The following is a 25,987-nucleotide window of genomic DNA, read 5'->3' on the forward strand; positions in this document are numbered from 1 at the left end:
GATTGTATGGCCACACGAGAGATACCCTCCTCCCTGACTGAACTCATCCACCTGGCTACCCGCATTGATATGCGCTACATTGAGAGACGTCAGGAGCTCCGCCAGGAGAAAGATCTCGTTCGCACCAGGCGATACCCACGCCTGGCTCCTCTCTTCCAGCATCCTTTGCAGTCAGTTACTGTGCCTCCCGCTGAGGAGGCCATGCAAGTGGACCGGTCTCGCCTGACCTAACAAGAGAGGACTCGCCGGAGGAACGAGAACTTATGCCTATACTGTGCGAGCTCTGAACATTTTCTAAAGGATTGTCCTCTTCGTCCTCAGCGTCAGGGAAACACTCACACCTAGTGAACGTGGGATGGGAGAGGCGTCACTGGGTGTAAATTCACTACCTACCAGCCAAGTCTGATTGCTTCTCCATTGCTCGGCCTTCCAAAGGCCTATCAAGACTTTTCTGACGTCTTTTGCAAGAAACAGGTAGAGGTCTTACCACCACACAGGACTTACGACTGCCCTATTGACTTGCTCCCTGGGACCACACCGCCCCCGTGGCAGGATTTACCCTCTCTCCGCTCCAGAAACTGAGGCCATGACGGAGTATATTCAGGAGAATCTCAAAAAAGGTTTCATCAGGAAGTCTTCTTCTCCTGCTGGAGCAGGATTCTTCTTTGTTGCCAAGAAGGATGGGTCTCTACGCCCTTGTATTGACTACCGCGGCCTCAATAAGATCACTATAAAGAACCGCTACCCTCTGCCTCTCATCTCGGAACTCTTTGACCGGCTGCGCGGAGCAAAGATTTTTACTAAGCTTGACCTCAGGGGTGCATATAATCTCATCAGAATTTGTGAAGGAGATGAGTGGAAAACCGCTTTTAACACCCGAGATGGTCACTTGGAATACCTGGTCATGCCATTCGGTCTTTGCAACGCCCCTGCAGTCTTCCAAGACTTTGTCAATGAAATCTTCCGGGACTTGTTATATACTTGCGTGGTGGTCTATCTCGATGACATTCTAATCTTCTCCTCCAACCTAGAGGAACACCGCCTCCATGTTTGTCAAGTGCTCCAGCGCCTCCGTGTTAACCATCTCTACGCCAATATTGAAAAATGCCTCTTTGAACGTACCTGTCTTCCTTTCCTGGGATATCTGGTCTCAGGACAAGGTCTTCAAATGGACCCCGACAAGCTCTCCGCAGTCTTGATTTGGCAACGCCCCTCCGGACTTCGCTCTATCCAGCGCTTCCTCGGATTCTCTAATTACTACCGTCAGTTTATCCCCCACTTCTCCACTATCGTGGCTCCCATTGTGGCTCTGACCAAGAAAGATGTGAATCCGAGATCCTGGCCTCCCCAAGTGGAAGAAGCTTTTACTCGCCTTAAGGCCGCCTTCGCCTCCGCACCAGTCTTGACTAGGCCTGATCCTCTAAAACCATTCTTCCTTGAGGTAGACGACTCTTCAGTAGGAGCCGGGGCGGTTCAAAAAAACGCTAAAGGAAAAAACGTCACTTGCGTTTTTTTCTCTAAAACATTTTTTCCTCCTGAAAAAAACTACGCTATTGGTGACCGAGAATTGCTTGCCATTAAAATGGCACTTGAGGAGTGGAGGCATCTCCTGGAAGGATCCCTCCACCCGATCACCATCTACACTGACCACAAAAATCTGTCATACCTACAGTCCGCCCAGCGCTTAAATCCTCGCCAGGCCAGGTGGTCATTGTTCTTCGCCCGCTTCAATTTCCAGATACATTTTCGTCCTGCAGACAAGAATGTCAGGGTGGATGCCCTATCACGTTCCACTGATGCCACGGAGGCAGAAACCTCTCCCCAACACTTTATTTTCCCTGAGTGTCTGATCTCTGCTGCTCTTGCTTCTTTGGCGCCAGTTCCTCCAGGAAAAACCTTTGTCCCCCCACGTCTTCGCCTCCGGACTCTCAAATAGGGTCACTCCTCCCACTTGGCGGGTCACGCTGGAATCAAGAAATCCATTCAGTTGATTGCCAGACACTATTGGTGGCCTTCCCTTGAAAAAGATGTGACTGACTTCGTACGCTCCTGTACAGGCTGTGCACGTGATAAAACTCCTCGCCAGAGGCCTGCGGGTCTTTTTCTTCCTCTGCCGGTACCCGAACAGCCTTGGTCACACATAGCGATGGACTTCGTCACTGACCTTCCTGTATCCCATGGCAACACTGTTATTTGGGTGATCGTTGATCGATTCTCCAAAATGGACCATTTTGTTCCGCTTCCTGGCCTCCCTTCTGCGCCACAATTGGCGAAGCAATTTTTTTTGCACATTTTTCATTTCCACGGACTGCCTACGCATATCGTCTCCGATAGAGGCGTTCAATTCATCACAAAATTCTGGAGAGCACTCTGCACCCAATTGAAGATTAAATTGAATTTTTCCTCTGCCTACCACCCGCAATCTAATGGACAAGTGGAGAGAGTAAACCAGATCCTTGGTGACTACCTGCTACATTTTGTCTCCTCCCACCAAGATGATTGGGTTGACCTGTTACCCTGGGCTGAACTCTCATACAGTTTCAAAAACTCTGAGTCATCCGCCAAGTCTCCATTCTTTGTGGTGTACGGCCATCACCCGCTTCCCCCCCTCCCCATCCCCACTTCATCTGGAGTTCCTGCCGTAGATGATTTGACCCGGGACTTTTTCTCTATTTGGAAGGAGACTCAAAAGTCGCTCTTGCTGGCCTCCTCTCGTATGAAGAAACATGCGGACAAGAAGAGAAGAATTCCTGTCTTTGCCCCTGGTGACAAAGTGTGGCTCTCCAAATATATTCGGTTTCGTGTCCCTAGCTACAAGCTGGGTCCACGTTACCTTGGGCCATTTAGGGTCAAAAGTCAAATCAACCCTGTCTCTTACAAGCTCCATCTTCCTCCTTCTCTTCGTATTCCTAACTCCTTTTATGTTTCCCTTCTCAAGCCTCTCATTTTTAACCGCTTTTCCCCCCAAGGTCACCGTTCCTGCTCCTGTCTCTGGGTCCTCTGACATCTTCTCGGTTAAAGAAATCTTCGCTTCAAAGGTTGTCAGAGGTAAAAAAAAAAAGAGAGGTCTTGGGAGCCAGAGGACAATATTCTGGACAAGGAACTCATATACAGATTCCTCGGTTCCAAGAAGAGGGGGAGACCCAAGGGGGGGGGGGGGGTACTGTCACGCCGAACGCTCCGGGTCCCGCTGCCTCCCCGGAGCGCTCACGGCGTGCTTCTGTCTGCAGCGCTCCGGTCGGCATTGCTGACCGCGAGCGCTGCTCCCTGGTCCCTGGGGGGGACGCGATTCGAGGCACGGCTCATGCCCGCCCTCGGATAGCGCCCCATGTCACTCAACTCTCGCTCCCGGAACGCGCGGCCCCGCTCTCTAGGGCGCACGCGCGCCGGCTTGCTATATTTAAAAGGCCAGTGCACCACTAATTGGTGCCTGGCCCAATCACTCCCTAACATATAAAAACCCACTTCCCCTTTCTCTCCTTGCCAGATCTTGTTGCCTTGTGCCCTGAGAAAGCGTTATAGTGTGTTCCAAGCCTGTGTACCCAGACCTTCTGCTGTTGCCCCTGACTACGAACCTCGCTGCCTGCCCTGACCTTCTGCTACGTCTGACCTCGCCTCTGTCTAGTCCTTGTGTACCGCGCCAGTCTCAGCTGCCAGAGAGGTCGAGTCGCTACTGGGGAACACGACCTGGTAGTTACTGCCACAGCAAGTCCATCCTGCTTTGCGGCGGGCTCTGGTGAACACCAGTAACTGCTTAGAACCGATTACCCAGTACGGCCCGCATCATCGCCTCTCTAGCACAGAGGATCCACCTCCAGTGTCTTCACTAGCCGCTAGTCCGGACCCTGACAGTATAAATAGTATAGAGAGGTCCAATACTAGGGGAAGAAGAGAAGAAGAAGAAGAAGGAGAAGCCAGCAAGGAGTAGAAAAAGAATAGGTCAGGTCACAGTCGGGGGACACGTAGAGTGGGACAAAGATGAAGTAGGCATCAGAGGGTCAAGGTGGCTCAACAGGGTCGGGGAGTATCTTAACCATGGCGACCAGAACTTCAGAAAACTACCCTGTGAACCAGTGCTCCAGCTCGCCAGCTCTTCCATTCTGCACAGGTCACGCACCTTCTGGTGCCACTGAGCCACTGTGGGAGCCAATACTTGCAGCCAGTGTAAAGGAATTAGGGCCTTCGCAATAGAGAGCAAGTTAGCTACCAGCGATTTTTTATGGAGATTACAATCAGTAGTAGAAAGCCCCAGCAACACCAGTGTGGGTGTCAACCTAATTGATTTCCCTACAATAGTAGATAAAATCTTGCCACTCTACACCCAAAACGGCACAATGCCCGGACAGGACCACCATATATGTAGGAAGGAGCTCACACCACCCTGACACCTCTAGCACTTATCAGTGGCGGCCAAACCCCTATGGTACAACAGTTCTGGCATACAATACCATCTAGAAAGGAGTTTATAGTGACCTTCTTGCAGTTTGACGCATTTGGAAAGGCCGTGGGAATGTCACAGCACCTCTCCACTTTCCTCCCTTGTCAAGGACATGCCCAACTCCTTCTCCCAGGAGAGCAAAAACAGTGGGGTCATTGGCTCCCCCTCCACTGCTATAGATAAGCGTATTAGATGCAGAGTAAGGTTCGAAGAAGAGGCGGTGAGCACCAATTTTTCCAACCAGTGTAGGTCGGCACCCAGGACACACACCTTAAAGGGGTACTCTGGTGCTTACACCTCTTATCCCCTATCCAAAGGATAGGGGATAAGATTCCTGATCGCGGGAGTCCCGCAGCTGGGGACCCCCGGGATCATGCACGCGGCACCCCGTTTGTAATCAGTCCCCAGAGCGTGTTCGCTCTGGGTCTGATTATGGGCGACTGCAGGGCCGGCGGCTTGTGACGTCACGCCTCCGCCCCCGTGTGACGTCACGCTCCGCCCCTCAATGCAAGCCTATGGGAGGGGGCGTGATAGCTATCCTTTGGATAGGGGATAAGATCTGTAAGCACCGGAGAACCCCTTTAAGCATCGCAGCACATGCCCTCCTAATCAGGAAGCAATAGAGAAAATTAAGTGTAGCCGTCGGCAACGGCGTCTTGGTATGGTCAGGAGAGGGGGGTGAGTCATTGGGACATAAATTCCTAAGTGGGATTCGGTCCAGCCGGAACCAAACATTATCTATGACTGTCGATTGAGGGTGGGTGAGAAAGAGAACAAGAGATCCCAGCATCGCTGGGGAGATGGTCCTACAACCCAAGTTCCTATCTGTGCAGCAGCGGTCATAAGTCTGTTTGAGCGTCAGCGTAGCCCTAGTCAGTGGGTTGGTCACCATCCTAAGGGAGTGTGCTGAGGGGAGCCAGAGAGCCCTGGATGCCAGCCCCACCGCCCGGGTCAGTTGGTGATGTTCTACAGATCTATCTAGGGGGCGACCCCAACTCCGCTACCAACTCAGCCCATCTCTGCAGGTGTATGGCCTTATGTAAGCGAGAAATGTCTGAGACCCCTAAGCCCCCAAATACCCTGTCCCTGATGAGAAAAGTGTAAGGCAAACACGGCTTTTTACCCGACCACAGGAATGTATGAAACAGACGTTTCCATTGAAGAAGGTAGCTTTGAGGTAGTGCTATGGGAACCATTCTCAATGTGTACAGCACTGATGGGACAATGTAGGTTTGTAACAAGTTCCTCCTACCTATCCAAGAGAGGCATGGCAATTTATATTGGTCTATCTGCGCCTTTAGTTTAGTAAGAAGGGGTATATAATTAGCTGCAAAGAGGTTTTCTAGTGAACTGGGGACACAGTTAGGAGACAAATACCTCAAAGAAGCGGCCAGGGCTGGGGGAAGGGTAATGTTTAGGAGCAACTACTCGAGAGTTTACATCATCAGGCTCACACAATAAACTAGCATCCCAATTGTGATAGAAAACACTTTTAGGTATGGCAGACACTTGTGACCCTGTATCTATCAACGCCTCCAACGGTACACCTTCTACAACTATTTTTACAGAGGGGCAGGAGGCGAGGTAAAATGAGAGTCCTGACTTAGGTCCTGCATAACACTCTTTAAATCTGAGGCTGCAGTGACTGGCGAAGTAGAGGACACTGGGACAAGGGCTGGTGACGGAGGTTGTATAGGTCTTGCTACCACCCCTAGTGGCTCTTGAACAGGTGTAAGTGGTGTACAAACTTCCTCTAACTCAGTCCGGCACTCAATCACTTGGATAGCCAGTCTTTTGAAAGCGGGGAATGACATGTTGGGGTTTTAGACCACTAACATTCTCAGCTGGGCTTTGTCCAACTTATTATGAGCCCTATGAATAAATCTATCCATTAACACCTTGTTGCCCTACCTCTGACGGAGAGTGTGACTCAAATACCTGGTACAGACCTTCAAATATCTGCCCTACAGTTGCCTTCTTGGAGGCTGGCCAGGTGCAGACTTCCTCTAACGCTTGTCCCTGAAGCTGTCCTGTGAGCAATTGCACCTGTTGGTTAGGAGGGAAAGAGTAAAAGACAAACAAACTCTGGATCCTCTTTTTGAAATCCCTCAAGGTGAAGGGGTCTCCATTGTAGGAAGGGAGGATGGGTTCCCCATGAATACCGGTGCAGATGCTGAAACACCAGGACTGTTAACGCTGACTGCAGGCAGGGCTGGTAAGATCCTGGCTGCTGGGGCAGGTGATTACCTCGGTGCTAGAGATGAAGGGGTGCAGTCGCTTGGTTGATCTGGAGAGCTGGCTTCTGACATCCTGTTGAATTATAAGTGCGCTGTCATTTTAAGGGAAATAAGGTGCATTCTCCTTTAAGGTGCTTACTGTAGTGTGGCAGCGACTTTGACTTGACTGATGGGGGTACAGTAATGGATGCTAACCCTCTATTTTGCAGGAATCCGGTTGTAATTTGTCTTGCGACCAGACTTGCGGGCACTAACGGGTTAATACTGATAGCTGTTGGCACTGGAGACTGGATACTGACAATCACTCATTGGTGTTTGCAGAGTCTGCACTGCAGCGGGTGCTTGACAGATAATAGCAGAGACTAGCGGAGCAGCCGGAGCCTCCAATATTGCTGCACCCAGGGAACTTCTGGTTTTGGTCCGGTAGGCAAAATCTTTCCCTGTGCAACACAGGGAGGCTCTTTGGTTCCTCCTCGCTGCACTGAAAAGGTGTCACTGCTGGGGACTGCCGGGGAAGCACCAGACCAAATTAACCCTTTTTAGGTACCACCTTTATACGGTTCACACAGTTCACAGTAGCAGATAACAGTCTTTCCTTCACCTCCCCCTCTATTTCACAAGCACCTCAGGTAAAATACTTTCCACTAACAAAGTCCCATACACTTTCTGGTGCAACTTTTATTTGCATCGGCATGCAATTTTCTGACAATACTGGACACAGTTCACACTGGGGGAGGACTTGTCACATAAGACGCACACCCGTATCCTGTTCGTAGGATGCCAAATGTTGTGGTATGGGGTGTGATGCAAAGGGCATATGGAATTACCCTAGGAGCAGATGGCATTAACCCCTTGTATAGGCACCAGGCAATAATGAATCAGATGCCAAGTTACGGATAACGGCAGCTTTACTAAGGTTAGACAGGTGGAAAAGTCTATACAGTTCATCCAGGCCCACGGAGGTGACCAGTGACTCAGAGACCTTAAGGGCTTACTGGGAATTGCAGTAGATGGGGTCAATTTAATGTAGGCCACGTTGACTTGACAAATGATGACTGTGACTGACTTGACTTGAGACTGATGACTGACAAGACTGTGACTGTAGTTTACTTGCAGGTTTGTAGCTTGTGGCGGCAGATTGGACTTGAGGCCTCCTATGACTCTGGACACACACTTAGGCTCAACTTGACTGGACCTCAACAGGAAGCAAGAGAGCGAGCAGAGGCTCCACCCAGGGCTTTTATGGGGGTGGCTCTGGGGAGATCCCATTGGTCAGCCTTAAGTCACCTGGTCACTGATACTGGCTGGGTAACCATCACATGACAACTCACATGGTAAACAGTCTTAAAGTGACAACACTTTTTTCAGACATTACAAAGTATAATACATAAACATATTTACATGGGGGACAGATGCAAGGGGGGTACAGGGGACACTGAAGGGAGGCTGCCTGACAGGGCAGCAAGGGTACAGGGAAACACAGAAGATGTATCAAAATCGTAGAAACATAATAATAATAGAAAGGAATATAAAAATAGAAATAAATATTATGTATTTTTTCTTTCTAGGTATTTTAGGAAATGATCTAATGCTTATTCAAGTACATACATTAAATGATAATTTTATTCTAACATCCACTAGCAGAATACTTCTGTGATCATTTCCTCTAGGAATCGCCAAGCGATCAGAAGATGAGCTTTGCATTAAATATATAGGAAAATGGGTCAATTAAGCTCTCATATTACTTTGGACAATGTACATTTCTTTGAAACATAATTTTCTCATATAAGGAAATTAAGTTTGTGTAATTGCTTAACCCAAAGTATTCAAGCAGCTATGTAAGCACATTCAGGTTATTTAATTTACAAAATTCAATTTGCATAGTGAATGTTGGCAGCGCAGCATGAATAGATGTAAACTGACCATGACCATGTCCCTCTGCCATCATTTATCCTGTTTACCTACTTAATTGATTGAAAAACTAAAAATTTAAAGTGCACCTTGACTGGAAAAATTTTCAAATGACAATATATATGAGAATTAATGAACCTACCTAGTTGCTATCTATATATTTCCTACAAGTAATTTTTGAAGTATTTTGAAGAGTGTAATAATAAGATTAAAATAAAGCAAAAAAAAAAAAATGTAAATCCCTCAATTATAAATACTTTTCTAACTGTTCCAAAACTCCATATTCTTCTTAGGCTTAAAGGGGTACTCCCCTGGAAAAACATTTTTTTTTTTTTTTTAAATCAACTGGTGCCAGAAAGTTAAACAAATTTGTAAATTACTTCTATTAAAAATCTCAATCCTTCCAGTGCTTATCAGCTTCTGTATACTCCACAGAAAGGATAGGTTTGCTATGGGGATTTGCTCCTACTCTGGATGGTTCCTAAAACGGACAGAGGTGCCAGAAGAGAGCACTGTGGTCAGAAAGAAAGGAAATTCAAAAAGAAAAGCACTTACTGTGGAACATACAGCAGCTGATAAGTCCTGTAAGTCCTGTAAGGGTTAAGATTTTTAAATAGAAGTAATTTACAAATCTGATTTCAGAAGAAGGGTGGAGCCAGAACTGAATAAAAGTATCCTTTATTTAGATCCAAGTTAAAATCCCATGGCAGGCAAACAATGTAACACAAGGACAATAGTGCAGGACTGCATAGCTAGAAGTCCTCAAACGCCAAAGGGTTTCAGGCCACAGAGCCTTTAGTCATGGCATACATGTAAACACTTCAGCACATACTTTTATACTGAGACAGTCCAGGTGCTCACCTCCCACAAGGGGAGGGAACACCGGAACTTATCACCTAGAACAGACAACTTTATTGCCCAATGTGCGTTAAAAACAAACATATATACCAATGAGGAGCTTATTGCAAAAATAATACAAAAAAGATATGGATACAATATTGCATAACTATTACCAAGAGATAAGTTAAATTTATTGGCCAATGACAAAACAAAATTTTTCTGTAAATATTATAATACACGTTATGGAGAATGCAGAAAAAACTTTTCCTGCATGATCCAACATATTTAATAATGAAGAATTAGGTCAGTTCTATTGTTAAGACCATGTGGAAAAATGCTATTAAACAAATAGATCCACATAGCTTCCCTATTATGTAGATGTCTAATGTTATCCCCACCTCTTTTGCTGGACATGATTTTCTCCAGAGCACAAAAACTAAAAGTCGAAGTATCAACATTGTGAACTGAAAAAAAGTGTTTAGACATACCACCACTGAGGGGACCACTGGAATGACGAATATGTTCCTGAATGCGTTTTTTCAATGAACGTTTGGTACTACCAATATGGATTAAAGAACAAGCAGAACACACAATTTTGTATATGACTAGTTTAGAATTGCAATTAATAAAACTATCGATTCGAATCGGCCGATTCATGCCATCCCAAGCACACCAACAAAGGTGTTCCAATTGGGGAACTCATCCGTGTCAAACGGAACAGTTCTGATGAGTCTGTGTACCAAGAGGAAGCTGAATCTAAGTGCCCACGCTTTAGACAGCATGGTTATCCGAATTGGATTTTGGACAAAGCCCGCAGACGGGTGGATCCTTTACAAAGGTCAGATCTTCTCAAAACCAAAAATCGCAATCAGGTCAGTGATCCCATCACTTTTGTAACTACATACAGTCCCCAGTTTAATCAAATTAGGAACATTATTTCGAAACATCTCTCCATATTACACTTGGACTCTGGTTTAAGCACCATATTACAAAAAGGCATTAGGTTTTCTACTCGCAAAGCACCCACACTAGCTAATTCATTATCGCCTAGCACAGTTGCTGATCGTTACATTCATAACACTTGGCTCAAGACTAAAGTTTTTTTTAAATGTTCAGAAGCTAGGTGTGTGGTTTGCAAATATGCCACTAGATGTATCACCATTGAGGGCACAGTCGATAACAAAAAACATCGAATCAATAGTTTTATTAATTGCAATTCTAAACTAGTCATATACAAAATTGTGTGTTCTGCTTGTTCTTTAATCCATATTGGTAGTACCAAACGTTCATTGAAAAAACGCATTCAGGAACATATTCGTCATTCCAGTGGTCCCCTCAGTGGTGGTATGTCTAATGTATCTAAACACTTTTTTTCAGTTCACAATGGTGATACTTCGACTTTTAGTTTTTTGTGCTCTGGAGAAAATCATGCCCAGCAAAAGAGGTGGGGATAACATTAGACATCTACATAATAGGGAAGCTATGTGGATCTATTTGTTTAATAGCATTTTTTCCACATGGTCTTAACAATAGAACTGACCTAATTCTTCATTATTAAATATGTTGGATCATGCGGGAAAAAGCTTTCTCTGCATTCTCCATAACATATATCATAATATTTACAGAAAAATGTTGTTTCGTCATTGGCCAATAAATTTAACTTACCTCTTGGTAATAGTTATGCAATGGCGTATCTATATCGTTTTTGTATTATTTTTGCAATAAGCTCCTCATTTGTATATATGTTTGTTTTTAATGCACATTGGGCAATAAAGTTGTCTGTTCTAAGTGATAAGTCCCGGTGTTCCCTCCCCTTGTGGGAGGTGAGCACCTGGACTGTCTCAGTATAAAAGTATGTGCTGAAGTGTTTACATGTATGCCATGACTAAAGGCTCTGTGGCCTGAAACGCGTTGGCGTTTGAGGACTTCTAGCTATGCAGTCCTGCACTATTGTCCTTGTGTTACATTGTTTGCCTGCCATGGGATTTTAACTCTGATCTAAATAAAGGATACTTTTATTCAGTGCTGGCTCCACCCTTCTGAAATCTGTTTTGCTTCAGAGGCTGGCCGTGCACGTGTGGGATCAGGTGAGCTGAAACAAACTCTCTTTCAACCTTTAATTTAAAAATCTGTTTAACTTTCTGACACCAGTTGATTTAAAAGTTAACTTATCCCCTATAAGTAGCTGATCGCGGGGGGGTCCAATAGTTTGGACCCCCTTGATCTCCAGAACAGGACCCCGGCTCTCTCAGTGAGGAGCGTGTGATGTCTAATAGTAGAAAGCATGTGCTCCATTCATTTCTATGGGAGTTCCTGCTGATGATGATTAAGTGCTGTACTCGGGTCTTTTCGGTGCTCTCATAGAAATGAATAGAGTGTGGCGTCTGCAGCATGCACTCTTCACTGAGCGCTGGTTCCCGTCCAGGAGATTTAGGGGGGTCTGACATTGGGGTATCTCCTGTGTTTCCATACACAATGCATGGAGCGCATCTTGTCTATTGTTTTACGCAGCAGGGAGAACTGTGGTCTCGCTCTGGAGATTGCAGGGGGAGAGGGTTAAGGGGTCAGACCCCTCACAATCAGATACGGATACCATATCCTGTGGATAGTGGATAAGCTGTTAAGTGTTGGATAATCCCTTTAATGTACAGGAAAGTGCAGTGTATGTCACTGGATGTTTATACAATGGCATGCATGAAGCCTTTACCTGGTGGTATATGTTAATAACTATTCCCAACCTATACCTCAGATAGTTAACTCAGATGTGCCTTCCTGAAAAAAATACCGGGAAGGTTACTTGTCTATGGCTACAAACATTTATAAAAGGTATATTAAAGGTGAGCACGAAATAAAAGCGACATGGTGTTAAAGGTGAACACTCACTTTAGGCAGCCTGCTGATCTTCTCAAAACATTCCTTCTTAAAAAGTACTTGTCACATAGAAAACTTTTGACATGCTGCCATGTGCTCCTGCTCTGTATCACTTGATCAAAGAATTCTTAAATGTGCAAAAATGTTTTATATAATAAGGATAATAATATTATATGTGAATTTGCAATATGCATTAGCTAAAAAATGCGTATATTTTTGGGTTGAAAAAATGCAGTCTTGTTCCTGCAGCTATTGCCTGTGTGTTTTCTGTGCAGAGACAAAATACAGGAAGTGTGGGTGGACAAGCAGGGCTCTGTGCACTGAGGACAACCAGGGCTCTGTGCACTGAGGACAACCAGGGCTCTGTACACTGAGGACAAGCTGGGCTCTGTACACTGAGGACAACCAGGGCTCTGTACACTGAGGACAAGCAGGGCTCTGTACACTGAGGACAAGCTAGGCTTTGTGCACTGAGGACAACCAGGGCTCTGTACACTGAGGACAAGCTGGGCTCTGTACACTGAGGACAAGCTGGGCTCTGTACACTGAGGACAAGCAGGGCTCTGTACACTGAGGACAAGCAGGGCTCTGTACACTGAGGACAAGCAGGGCTCTGTGCACTGAGGACAAGCTGGGCTCTGTGCACTGAGGACAACCAGGGCTCTGTACACTGAGGACAAGCAGGGCTCTGTACACTGAGGACAAGCAGGGCTCTGTACACTGAGGAAAAGCAGGGCTCTGTACACTGAGGACAAGCAGGGCTCTGTACACTGAGGACAAGCAGGGCTCTGTACACTGAGGACAAGCAGGGATCTGTACACTGAGGACAAGCAGGGCTCTGTACACTGAGGACAAGCAGGGCTCTGTACACTGAGGACAAGCAGGGCTCTGTACACTGAGGACAAGCAGGGCTCTGTACACTGAGGACAAGCAGGGCTCTGTACACTGAGGACAAGCAGGGCTCTGTACACTGAGGACAAGCAGGGCTCTGTACACTGAGGACAAGCAGGGCTCTGTACACTGAGGACAAGCAGGGCTCTGTACACTGAGGACAAGCAGGGCTCTGTACACTGAGGACAAGCAGGGCTCTGTACACTGAGGACAAGCAGGGCTCTGTACACTGAGGACAAGCAGGGTTATGTACAATGAGGACAAGTAGGGATCTGTGCACTGAGGAAAAGCAGGGCTATGTGCACTGAGGACAAGCAGGGCCCTGTGCACTGAGGACAAGCAGGGGTCCGTATACTGAGGACAATCAGGGCTCTGTACACTGAGGACAAGCAGGGCACTGTACACTGAGGACAAGCAAGGATCTGTGCACTGAGGACAAGCAGGGCTCTGTGCACTGAGGAAAAGCAGGGATCTGTACACTGTGGACAAGAAGGCTCCGTACACTGAGGAAAAGCAGGGCTCCGTGCAATGAGGACAAGCAGGGCTCTGTGCACTGAGAAAAAGCAGGGATCTGTACACTGTGGACAAGCAGGGCTCCGTACACTGAGGACAAGCAGGGCTCTGTACACTGAGGACAAGCAGGCTCTGTGCACTCAGGCTCTTTGACACGATCCTGACTCACGCAGCAGGATGATTCACAAGCCAGAAGCCTGTACAGAGCCCTGCTTGTCCTGCCCTCACTTCCTGGGGGAGATTTATCAAAACCTTTGCAAAGGAAAAGTTGCCCATAGCACCCAATCAGATCCCTTCCTTTATTTTGCAGAGGCCCTGTTAAAAATGAAAGAAGCGAGCTGATTGGTGGATATGGGCAACTGGGCAAATTTTCCTCTGCACAGGTTTTGATAAATCTCCCTCCCTGTATTTTGTCTCTGCACTGAAACACACAGGAAATAGTTGCAGGGACAAGACAGCATTTTCTTAAGCTAAAATATACATTTTTTTTAACCAATGCATATTACAAATATACATACAATGTTACTATCTGAATATAGAAAACGTTTTTACAAATGATAGGTACACTTTAAATAGTCTACAGGAGTCTCACAAGCTATCTCCATTGTATGTCTGGAAAGTACAGTCTATTTAAACCATTGAATTGTTTGTCCTCATTGTTAGAACAGCGAGTAGCTCACCTGATTCGCTTTCTGCCCACAGAGCAGCTGATCCAGACAATGTCCTAGGAAGTGGGCCAACATTTCCCAGTTTTGATTGGAGATGATTAATTAAAAATGGAATTGGCTGGTCCGGAGTCTCAGTGATCAGCTTAGTCATTAATTCCTAGTGACAAAAATAATGAAATTGGACTGTCAAACAAAAAACATACAAAGGCTTAAATTTCTATGGACTGTGGAGACAATGTTTAAAATCCATTAAAAACATTGAAACACATTAGTTTTATTTAAATATGTCGCCTTTTGACCATCAGTAGCTTTATCAAAATCTGCCAAAAGATCTAGATACACAGATCAATATCATTTATCACTACTTTATATGCATTGAACAGCAATTTTTTTCTATAGATTTGGGTTTTGAAAACTATAATAGACTTGACATAAGATTTGAATTTTTTGCTGAAATGACAAAACAGCACTAAATTTAACATTAGAGCCAAATGCACAAACTCTACATCTACTTCTTCCTGACAAACTCGGGAGCAAAAAGAGGAATTTGTTGAGCTTACAATACCTTTTTACCATGCATAAACAATTAGACATATGCAAGTCAAAGTTTTTGCTATTAAAGGCTCTGAATACTTTTTCCATAGGTCTGTATTAAATAGATTGTTTAGTTTCTGCTCTACAGTCTCTGCAGTGTCCTGTTATAAGTGAAGTCCATCAGGAAAGCTATTTCTGACAAGTTTATTATCAGCCCTTAAAGGGGTACTCCGCCCCTAGACATCTTATCCCTATCCTTTGGATAGGGGATAAGATGTCTGGTGATGGGGGTCCCGCCGCTGGGGAACACCCCCCCCCCCCCCCCCCCCTGCGCGCGTGCAATTTCCGTATAGTCACCCTGCGTTCTAAACCTTATGTTCAGAACGCATGGTTCGGGGAGCATGGTTCACACCACGCCCCCTTGTGACATCATGCCACGCCCCCTCCATTTATGTCTATGGGAGGCGTTCATGTTCAGAATGCCAGGTGACTGCATGGAGATGGTGGAGGGTCCCAGCGGCCGGACCCCGTGATCAGACATCTTATCCCCTATTCTTTGGATAGGGGAAAAGTTGTCTATGGGCGGAGTACCCCTTTAACTCCTCTTCTGAGGTAATGTCTACACTGATTTATGGCCATGTAAAAGGGAACTTTTGATCTGGTCATTAAGCAATCTAATAGAGCAATGTTTTGCATTTGCATTACATAGATCTCCTGTATGTAAACAATCAAAGATTCCTCATGAAAGGCCCCTATGGGTTTTTTGGATTCACTTCATGCAGAATTGCCAGAGTTATTAAATTATCACATTCCCAAACCTGAAAGATCAATGATGTACATGCAATTTTTTTTCCAAAATTGCTGATTTATTTTTCTCACATCACACCCTAGAAAAAATGTAATGAAAAGCACAAAAAGTTAGCATCCACAAAGTGATAAAAAGAACTAAAAAAAACTTATAGGGGTCAGAACATGGCGATACACATCATTTTAAGAAGAAAAAAAGTTAAAATAAAACAAATCATTAAAATTTGGTATAGCCAGAATTGTACTGACCTGTAGGATAAACTTAGCATGTCAGTCTTACCGTATGGTGAACTCCCAAAAAATGAATGCCCCACAAAATTGCACAATTCGAATCTTTTGAAATTATGTCCTACAAATATTTTTTTTTTCTGGCTTCTTAGTACATTAAAAGGTGCTTGGAGAAGGATAAGAAAACACAGGGGGCGCTCCCTGATAAGAGGTTTCTGCTGATGTGTGCCCTTCACCACACCACAGTGAGATACCCACCTTTTATAGCCGTGAACTTAATGGCACGGCGGTAAGCACGGGCTGGGTCAATGGTTTTTAGTTGGCTGCTGCACTCCTACCGGTATCGGGCCCCAATAATGGGGGCCGATGGTAATGGTAGACAGATGAGACGTAAAAAACGGTTTTGCGGAGGCGCTGCACAACAAGAACACGAAGAGAGGACTCGAGCAGCACAGGACAATAAAATGCTTTATTGGTATAATGGGGACAACGCGTTTCGGCATGAACTCATGCCTTCCTCAGGTCCACTTACAGTGCTAGAGAAATACAGATATAGACACATGTATACATATACATAAAAAATATACATATATATATATATATATATATATATATATATAAAAGTGCTAGAGAAATACAGATATAGACACATGCATACACATACATAAAAAATATACATATATATATAAAAGTGTAAAAAAAAAAGGGAAAAGGTAGTTGTAGTAATGGATGAGGAAGTTTTGTTTATGTGTGGGTGGGTGGTAGTACATATAAATGTTTAGACCAATAAAAAAAGGGAATTGGGCAATACTCTTTGTTTTTAATGACTTGTAAACGAAATAATTTTTTTGGGGGTGGAGTATTGCAGTTACATGAAACATTGGAACATGAAAAAAGATAAAAAATAAAGAGACCACAGTGCCCCATTAGTAATTGGGGTGGTGGGTCCCTAGGTAAAAGATGGTGGGGGAGGGAAACCCATAAAATCACATGAGCAAATACACTTATGTTATGCCCTTGCTGCCATGTCAGGCAGCCTCCCTTCAGTGTCCCCTGGTCCCCCCTTGCACTTGCCCCCCCCCCCCCCTCCCCATGTACATATGTTTACCATGTTTTATACTGTGTAATAGAAAGCGTTGTCACTTTAAGACTGTTTAATATGTGAGTTGTCATGTGATTGTTACCCAGGAAGTATCAGTGACCAGGTGACCAAGGGGTGACCAATGGGATCCCACCAGAGTCTCCCCCATATAAACCCTGGGTGGAGCCTCTGTTCGCTCTCTTGGAGCTTAGAGCTCTTGTTGCTGAGGTGCAGTCGAGTCTAGGAGTGTGTCTGGAGTCATAGGAGGCCTCAAGTCAAGTCTGCAGCCACAAGCTACAAGTAAGCCACAGTCACAGCATTGTCAGTCACAAAGTCAGTCAAGTCAAAGTCATCTGTCAAGTCAGCGTGGCCTGCACTAAATTGTCCCGTTCTACTACAAGTCCCAGCAAGCCCTTAAGGTCTCTGAAGTCACTGGTCACCTCCATGGGCCCTGGCTGAACTGTATAGACTTTACCAATTGTCTAACCTCAGTAAAGCTACCGTTATCCGTAACTTGGCATCAGAGTCATTATTGCCCCTGTAACTAGCCCAGGATCCAGCGGGTGGTATTGAGGATAAACCACGCCCTGGTGTCATGAATACAAGGGGTTAATGCCATCTGCCTCTAGGGTAATTCCAGCTGCCCTGCATCTCACACCCCATACTACAATTACACATTAGAAAGTGACCAATAAAAACATTATAAATTATCTTTAAATGACTGTGTACTAAAAAAAATCTGCATAAAAATATATCGGCTAAATATCCTCATTATGACTGTTACATAACAATAGACAATTAAAAGGCTTTTCAGGGCAGCAGGCATATGAATCAGTGGCCGTACAGATTTGCATACACATTCAATTAATCATGAATGTCGAGACGGAATATGGGATTTGCTAACGTGAACTTCAGCAATTCACCTTCATTATACACTGAAATTATCCATAACCACAGCTGAGGGGTCATAGAGAAAGAATTCATTGTGATTTGGAGGCTGTAGCCTTGTTAGCGGCTTATAAATACACCTTACCTGTAAAAGAAAAGGGTAATGATAATATTAACCAGAGAGTTAGACCAGGGATCAGTGGTGTAACTACAAAGGTCATAGAGGTCGCAATTGCAACTGGGCCCCTAAGCCAAGGAGGCCCACTAGTCCCCTTTAAAACACTAAAGTTCCTTTTACATATTAGTTTTATCATATCTGTAATGTAATAAATAAAATGATCATTTTACCGCTGGCACTATACTGTCTGGAGGAGGGCTATTGTCTGGGGGTACAAAAGAGGGTGCTATATTGTCTGGGGCTACAGAGGGTACTCCTACTATCTGTTGTCTGAAATCAGGAAGCTCCACCCAGGCTCCAAGTTGGCCCCAGAACGGAATATATGCAGAAAGATAGTGGGAGAATGGGAGCATGGAGCGGGGACAGGTAAGTAGGGTTATCATCAGTGTCACCTGCATGACCTTTCTTTCCCTACAGGTTAGTGCAGGTGACACTGATGACAGATTTCCTTTAAATGTGATGAGAAGGTATTCTTCATACCTTGGTTGTAACAATTGGTTATATGAATTACTGTTGCCTTTTTGTCACATTACATCAGTCTGCACATTCTCCTCTGACCTCTGAACAAGGCATTTCACCCACACAACTGCCACTCACTGGATATTATCTCTTTTCAGACCATTCTCAGTAAATCCTAGAGATAGTGAGCATGAAAATACCAGTACATCAGCAGTTTCTGAAATACTCAAACCAGCCCATCTGGCACCAAAAACATTGCCAAGTTCCAAGTTACTTAACCCCTTAAGGACGCAGCCCTTTTTCAACTGAGCCCTTTTTCGCAATTCTGACCACCGTCACTTTACGAATTAATAACTTGAAAACGCTTTTACCGAATATTCTGATTCTGAGATAGTTTTTTCGTGACATATTCTACTTTATTTTGGTGGTAAATTTTCAGTGTTACTTGCATCCTTTTTTGGTGAAAAATCCCCAAATTTCATGAAAATTTAGAAAATTTTGCATTTTTCTAACTTTGAAGCTCTCTACTTGGATATTCCAAACAAATCTTTTTTTTTTTTTCCCAAATACAATATGTCCACTTTATGTTGGCATCATAAAATGGACATATTTTTGCTTTTTGAAAAAATTAGAGGGCTTCAAAGTAGAGCAGTACTTTTCCCAAATTTCATGAAAATTGCAAACTCTGAAGGGACAGATGTTACAGAACTACAATTCCAAGCATGCCTGGGCAGTCTAGGCATGCTGAGAGTTGTAGTTTGGCAACATCTGGAGGGCTACCGTTTGGACACCACTGTGACCCTCGGGATGTTGCAAAACTACAACTCCCAGCATGCCCAGATAGCCTTTGGCTTGGCCTTCCTAGTGGTTGCCACAGTAAAGATCACTTTACTTTCACTTTCATTCCCCCCCCCCCCCCCACCGTAGTTTTCCTACCTGAGCCAGGATCCAGCAGTCTCCAGCGACGAGCCGGGGTCCCCAGGCATCTTCTCCGCCAGGTACCGGCCTCCATCTTCTCCTCATATTCCCCTCGACATCCAGGGGTGGGCAGAATGGAGGGTTGCAATGGCAACCCACTGTCCTGCCCTACCATTGGTCAGAATCAGTTCTGACCAATGGTAGGGGATAGGAGGAGATCGCAGCACTGAGACCTCACTCCTATCCCTCAGGATTATCAGGGCAGTCCCTGACAGCTCCGATCTCCTCTATTTTCCGGGTGATTGGGTCACCAGAGATCCGATCAGCCCGGAATAGCAGAAAATTGCATGTCTGAATTGACATGCGATTTTCTGAAATCGCCGACATGGGGGGGGGTCTCAGGGCCCCCCTCGGCGATGTGCCAGGGTGCCTGCTGAATGATTTCAGCAGGCATCCCAGTCCGGTCCCCAACCGGCTAGCTGAATTCCCACTGGTGTATCCATACGCCCCACGTCCTTAAAAGGTTAAAGGGCTACTCCGGTGGAAAACAATTATTATTTTTTTTTTTTTTTTTAAATCAACTGGTTCCAGAAAATTGAACAGATTCGTAAATTACTTCTATTACAAATCAATTTACAAAGTGTATAAGTTTCTAGCACCAGTTGATTTGAAAAAGAAAATAATAATAATGTTTTCCCTTTAAAGGAGATATCTAGATTCCCATAACATTGTTTCCTATCCGCAGGATAGGGGATAAGTGTCAGATCACAGGGGGGTCCAACCATTCCCGTCCGACACCCTGGCTCTCTGCATGATTGGCGCGTACTGACACGGCCCCTCTATACATCTCTATGGGAGAGCCGGAGATACAGCGTTTAGGTATCTCCAGCTCTTCCATAGAGATAGATGGAAGGGACATGTCAGCCACAGCTTCATGCCGTGGTCGACACACTCCATTAATGCTGAAAGCCGGGGTGCCCATACATCCCCCACCCAACCCGCACCCCGCCCCTGTGATCTGACAATTATCCCCTATTTGTGTTAAGCATTGATCAAGTGTACCTAAAAAAGCATCCAATTTTTTACTTTGGACTTTGGGGAAGGGGTAATGCTACACTTTGTTGTGCCCCCTGTTTATATGCTACTTAACTAAGAATCTTGGAATAAGTAGAAATAACAAATATTAGCTGTATTCAGAATATTCTTTTTTTCTCTTACATGATCTCCATAATACAACTAACAAATTCCAACTGAATATCATCATGTACAGAAACACTAATGGAATAACAGTCAATAGTGGGAAGGTTAGAAAAAGCACTTTCATTCCTATAGAACAAAGTAAAAGATCAATGCAGCATAAGGTGCATTAGCAGTGCCCCATGTAGAGATGGAATGTGCTGGAATAACACTTCTGTTCTTTTCACAGTTTACACTGGAGAGTTATATATATTATCAGTTAAAGGGGTACTCCGCTGGAAAACATTTTTTTTTTAATCAACTGGTGCCAGAAAGTTAAACAGATTTGTAAATTACTTCTATTAAAAAAACCTTTACCCTTCCTGTACTTTTTAGCAGCTGTATGCTACAGAGGAAATTATTTTCTTTTTGAATTTCTTTTTTGTCTTGTCCACAGTGCTCTCTGCTGACACCTGATGCCCGTATAAGGAACTGTCCAGAGCAGGAGAAAATCCTCATTGCAAACCTATGCTGGTCTGGACAGTTCCTGATACGGACAGAGACGTTTTGGAGATATTCTGAGCCAGTCGTCTCACCAGCACAATTTGGACCTTGTCAGATTCTATTAAAGGGGTGCTCCATCCCTAGACATCTTATCCCCTATCCAAGGCATAGGGGATAAGATGTCTTATTGTGGGGATCCCGCTACTGTGAACCTCTGCAATCTCACTGCTACACCCAGCGTTCGTTTAGAGCGTCGGGTGCAATGCCCCGCTTGTGACGTCAAGGCCACACCACCTCACTGCAAGTCTATGGGATGGGGCGTGACTGCCATGACATTGAGGGGGCATTGCCGTAATGTCACAATTGGGGCGTGACTGTGACTTCATAAGCCTCTGCCCTGCATCGCCAGTTATCTGGCAAGTTCGCTTCGTGCACCGGATGTCTTGGGAGCAACAGCCGAGATTGCGGGGGTCCCCAGCGGCGGGACCCCCGCGATCAGACATCTTATCCCCTATCCTTTGGATAGGAACTAAGATGTCTAGGGATGGAGTACCCCTTTAAATCCCACATTTTTATGGAATATGGGATGAAGAGGCATAACAGAACCTCCAGTGCATACAGTCATGGCCGTAAATGTTGGCACCCCTGAAATTTTTCAAGAAAATGAAGTATTTCTCACCTGTTTTGCTATACACATGTTTATTCCCAAAAAAGTGAGGAAAAAAAGCAAATTGGACATAATGTCACACAAAACTCCAAAAATTGGATGGACAAAATTATTGGCACCCTTTAAAAATTGTGGAAAATAAGATTGTTTTAAGCATGTGATGCTCCTTTAAACTCACCTGGGGCAAGTAACAGGTGTGGGCAATATAAAAATCACACCAGAAAGCAGATAAAAAGGAGAGAAGTTCACTTAGTCTTTGCATTGTGTGTTTGTGTGTGCCACACTAAGCATAGACAACTGAAAGAGGAGAAGAGAATTGTCTGAGGACTTGAGAACCAATATAGTGGAAAAATATCAACAATCTCAAGGTTACAAGACCATCTTCAGAGATCTAGATTTGCCTTTGTCCACAGTGCACAACATTATCAAAAAGTGCAACCCATGGCACTGTAGCTAATCTTCCTGGGCGTGGACGGAAGAGGAAAATTAATGCAAGGTGTTAACGCAGGATAGTCTGGATGGTGGATAAGCAGCCCCAAACAAGTTCCAAAGATATTCAAGCTGTCCTTCAGGCTCAGGGAGCATAAGTGTCAGCGCGAACTATTCGTCATCATTTAAATGAAATGAAACACTATAGCAGGAGACCCAGGAGGACCCCTCTGCTGACACAGAGACATAAAAAAAGCAAGACTACATTTTGCCAAAATGAATTTGAGTAAGCCAAAATCCTTCTGGGAAAACTTATTGTGGACAGATGAGACCAAGATAGAGCTTTTTGGTAAAGCACATCATTCTACTGTTTACTGAAAACAGAATGAGGCCTACAAAGAAAAAACATAGTGCCTACAGTGAAATTTGGTGGAGGTTCAATGATGTTTTGGGGTTGTTTTGCTGCCTCTGGCACTGGGTGCCTTGAATGTGTGCAAGGTATCATGAAATCTGAGGATTACCAATGGATTTTGGGTCACACTGTACAGACTGGTGTCAGAAAGCTGGGTTTGTGTCCGAGATCTTGGGTCTTCCAGCAGGACAATGACCCCAAACATACACCAAAAAGCACCCAGAAATGGATGGCAACAAAGTTCTGGAGAGTTCTGAAGTGGCAGCAATGAGTCCAGATCTAAATCCCATTGAACACCTGTGGAGAGATCTTAAAATTGCTGTTGGGAAAAGGTGCCCTTCCAATAAGAGAGACCTGGAGCAGTTTGCAAAGGAAGAGTGGTTCAACAATCCAGCTGAGAGGTGTAAGAAGCTTATTGATGGTTATAGGAAGCGACTGATTTCAGTTATTTTTTTTCCAAACAGTGTGCAACCAAATATTAAGTTAGGGGTGCCGATGATTTTGTCCAGCCCATTTTTGGAATTTGGTGGACATTATGTCCAATTTGCTTTTTTTCCTCCCTTTTTTTTGTTTAGTTCCAATACACATAAAGGGAATAAACATGTGTTTAGCAAAACATGTTACTGCAATCCTTTTCTGGGAGAAATACTTCATTTTCTGGAAAAATGTCAGGGGTGCCAACATTTACAGCCATGACTGTATGTGAACCCTGCCTTACTGGTTAGAAGAGAAAACAACTGAGATACACATGCACTATTGTCCACCTTTACAGCATGTTTGTATGCAAATACATCTAAAAGAAGAAAAAATAATTAAATAACTTCAATTATCCTGTTGCAGGTGAAAGAAATAATTTGCATTCTTATACAACTTACATACAACTACTACAGTTAAAGGCAGCCTGTCAGTAGATTGATGTCACATGAACCACAGGCAGCATGAAATGCTGACAAAAAGTTTTACTGGAAATGTTGTGGTGTTTCAGAGAAAAACATAGGAGATCGTCATAATGAAGCACAAAGACTTATAGGTCATTTATGCTCCACTGGTAAAATGTAAAAGGTAAAATGTGCAATTACAATTAAGGCCTCCTGACATATGTGCGTCATCCGTCTGCATTTTATTCTGGCGCTGTAGAATTTTTTTGGGAGGGAAACTGATTACAGAAGTGATCCCAATCATTTGACTCAAGTTGGGCACTGGATAGTGAAACACACCCCAAGGGGCTGTGGACAGGGGAACGCATCTTGCTTTACCCTGTCCAGGATGCACATTTAATAAATGCTGGAAACAACTGATGACAGCTGATGGACTTTTGCACAAGGTATAAGGCCCCTCAACCATTTCATAATCCACGTACCGGAAGACTCTATAAAAGGTCAGAAATGATTTAGTAAGACTCAGCAAATGGCCACTTTATGCTAGGCATTACTTCAACAAGGAAAGCGACGTCTTCACTCCTGCACCATTAAAGGGGTACTCCGGTGGAAAACTTTTTTTTTAATTAACTGGTGCCAGAAAGTTAAACAGATTTGTAAATTACTTCTATAAAAAAAATTATTAATCCTTCCAGTACTTATTAGCGGCTGTATACTACAGAGGAAATTCTTTTCTTTTTTGGATTTCTTTTCTGTCTGACCACAGTGCTCTCTGCTGACACCTCTGTGCTCTCTGCTAATTTTCTCCTGCTCTGGACAGTTCCTGACATGGACAGAGGTGTCAGCAGAGAGCACTGTGGTTGTGACAGAAAATAAATCCAAAAAGAAAAGAACTTCCTCTGTAGTATACAGCAGCTGATACGTACTGGAAGGATTAAGAATTTTCAATAGAAGTAATTTACAAATCTGTTTAACTTTTTGGCATCAGTTGATTTAAAAAAAAAAGGTTTCACCGGAGTACCCCTTTAAATAACCACACTCATTATTCTGATTATAGCTCCACAGATAGGTAAGGCTGCCATCTAAGCATCTCGAGCACGCTGACAAAACACAGCACCATGTACTACACTGCATGTTCCGTTACTTTCACCATGTTCTGTTACTTTTGTATTTTGTTTGAAATCTAAGCTAAGGCTGCATTCACACCTCATTTTCAGCCTACAGTTGCCGGATCCGGCTGGGGGAGGGGAAAACTGTGCACTCCCATATTCCAGCCGGTCTGGCGCTGAACTCCATTTACTTTAATGAGCCGACCGGAGTCACCGTTTGACTCTGGTCGGCTAATTTTTTACCCTTATCCGGTTTCACGACTGGACCTAAAACCGTAGTATACTACGGTTTTAGGTCCGGTCACAAAACCTGATATGGGGCAGAAATGAGCCGACTGGAGTCACTTTTTGACTCCGGTCGGCTCATTAAAGTAAATGGAGTTCAGCACCGGTCCGGCTGGGGTATGGGAGCGCCCGATTTTCCCCTCCCCCAGCCGGATCTGGCAACCATAGGCTGAAAACGAGGTGTGAATGCAGCCTAAGCTGCTCATTTTAGCATTGTGCTAGGAAAAATAATAGCAAGTTATCGTCTGTTTTGAAATCCTCATACACTGCTGTACAGACTCTGCCCTTATACAGAGGTATTCTCCTCTATATTACCCGCTATCAAAATTTTTGATTCAATCAGTAGAACAAGTCGGGAGAAGTAAAAATGTAGCGTGTTTTTGTGTCTCGTAACCGAGAAGGTCTCATAATGAAAGTCTATAGGACTGTGCTACACATAGCATGCTCTAAGCTCCACCAAGAACTAAAATCCAGGAATATTTCAAGAGAAGCCAAAAAATAAGGACCTCCCCTCTAAACTAGTCAAGAGTACAGCAATGAGAATCAACAGAATAGCGGGATGATTCCTGCTGTTCCTAACACATGAAGGGTGAGAGAGTAACAGGAATTTGGGCATAACTTTTTCTGGACTTACCTTGTAATGCTTTGAAGCTAGTAAACATTTGCAGTTTGTAATGGTCTAATACATCCATTTTACAGTCATAAACCAAATGACTCTAATGAAGTTTTAAAAAAATTATTTTTCTCTTAAAAAAAGGAAGCTGATTTATGCTTATTGTGTTAAAGGGGTACTCCATCCTTAGACATCTTATCCCCTATGCTCCGAACGGTGGGGCAGCGGAGTACCACTTTGATTGTAGCATAAATAGAGATCACTCTTCATCCTTTAAGCCATAAGCTGAGAACATTAATTTTTCTGATGAGTGAAGTAAAAAAGTATAAGAAATACACTGCTCAAAAAAATAAAGAGAACACTTAAACATCACAATGTAACTCCAAGTCAATCCCACTTCTGTGAAATCACACTGTCCACTCAGGAAGCAACACTGATTGACAATCAATTTC

The 25,987-nt window shown here is 44.3% G+C and overlaps 1 protein-coding gene across 3 annotated transcripts in view; it reads right to left on the reverse strand.

The window, feature by feature from the left end:
• C5H8orf34 (chromosome 5 C8orf34 homolog) overlaps positions 1 to 25,987 on the reverse strand; it is a 355,582-nt gene that overhangs the window by 223,451 nt on the left and 106,144 nt on the right. For all 3 annotated transcript variants that reach the window (XM_056522121.1, XM_056522120.1, XM_056522122.1), the window contains exon 2: positions 14,382 to 14,526. In XM_056522121.1, coding sequence (XP_056378096.1) covers positions 14,382 to 14,526 — 145 coding nt within the window. The remainder of the gene's footprint in view (positions 1 to 14,381; positions 14,527 to 25,987) is intronic.

This window comes from Hyla sarda, chromosome 5 (assembly GCF_029499605.1).
Source record: "Hyla sarda isolate aHylSar1 chromosome 5, aHylSar1.hap1, whole genome shotgun sequence".
Classification (NCBI taxonomy): domain Eukaryota; kingdom Metazoa; phylum Chordata; class Amphibia; order Anura; family Hylidae; genus Hyla; species Hyla sarda.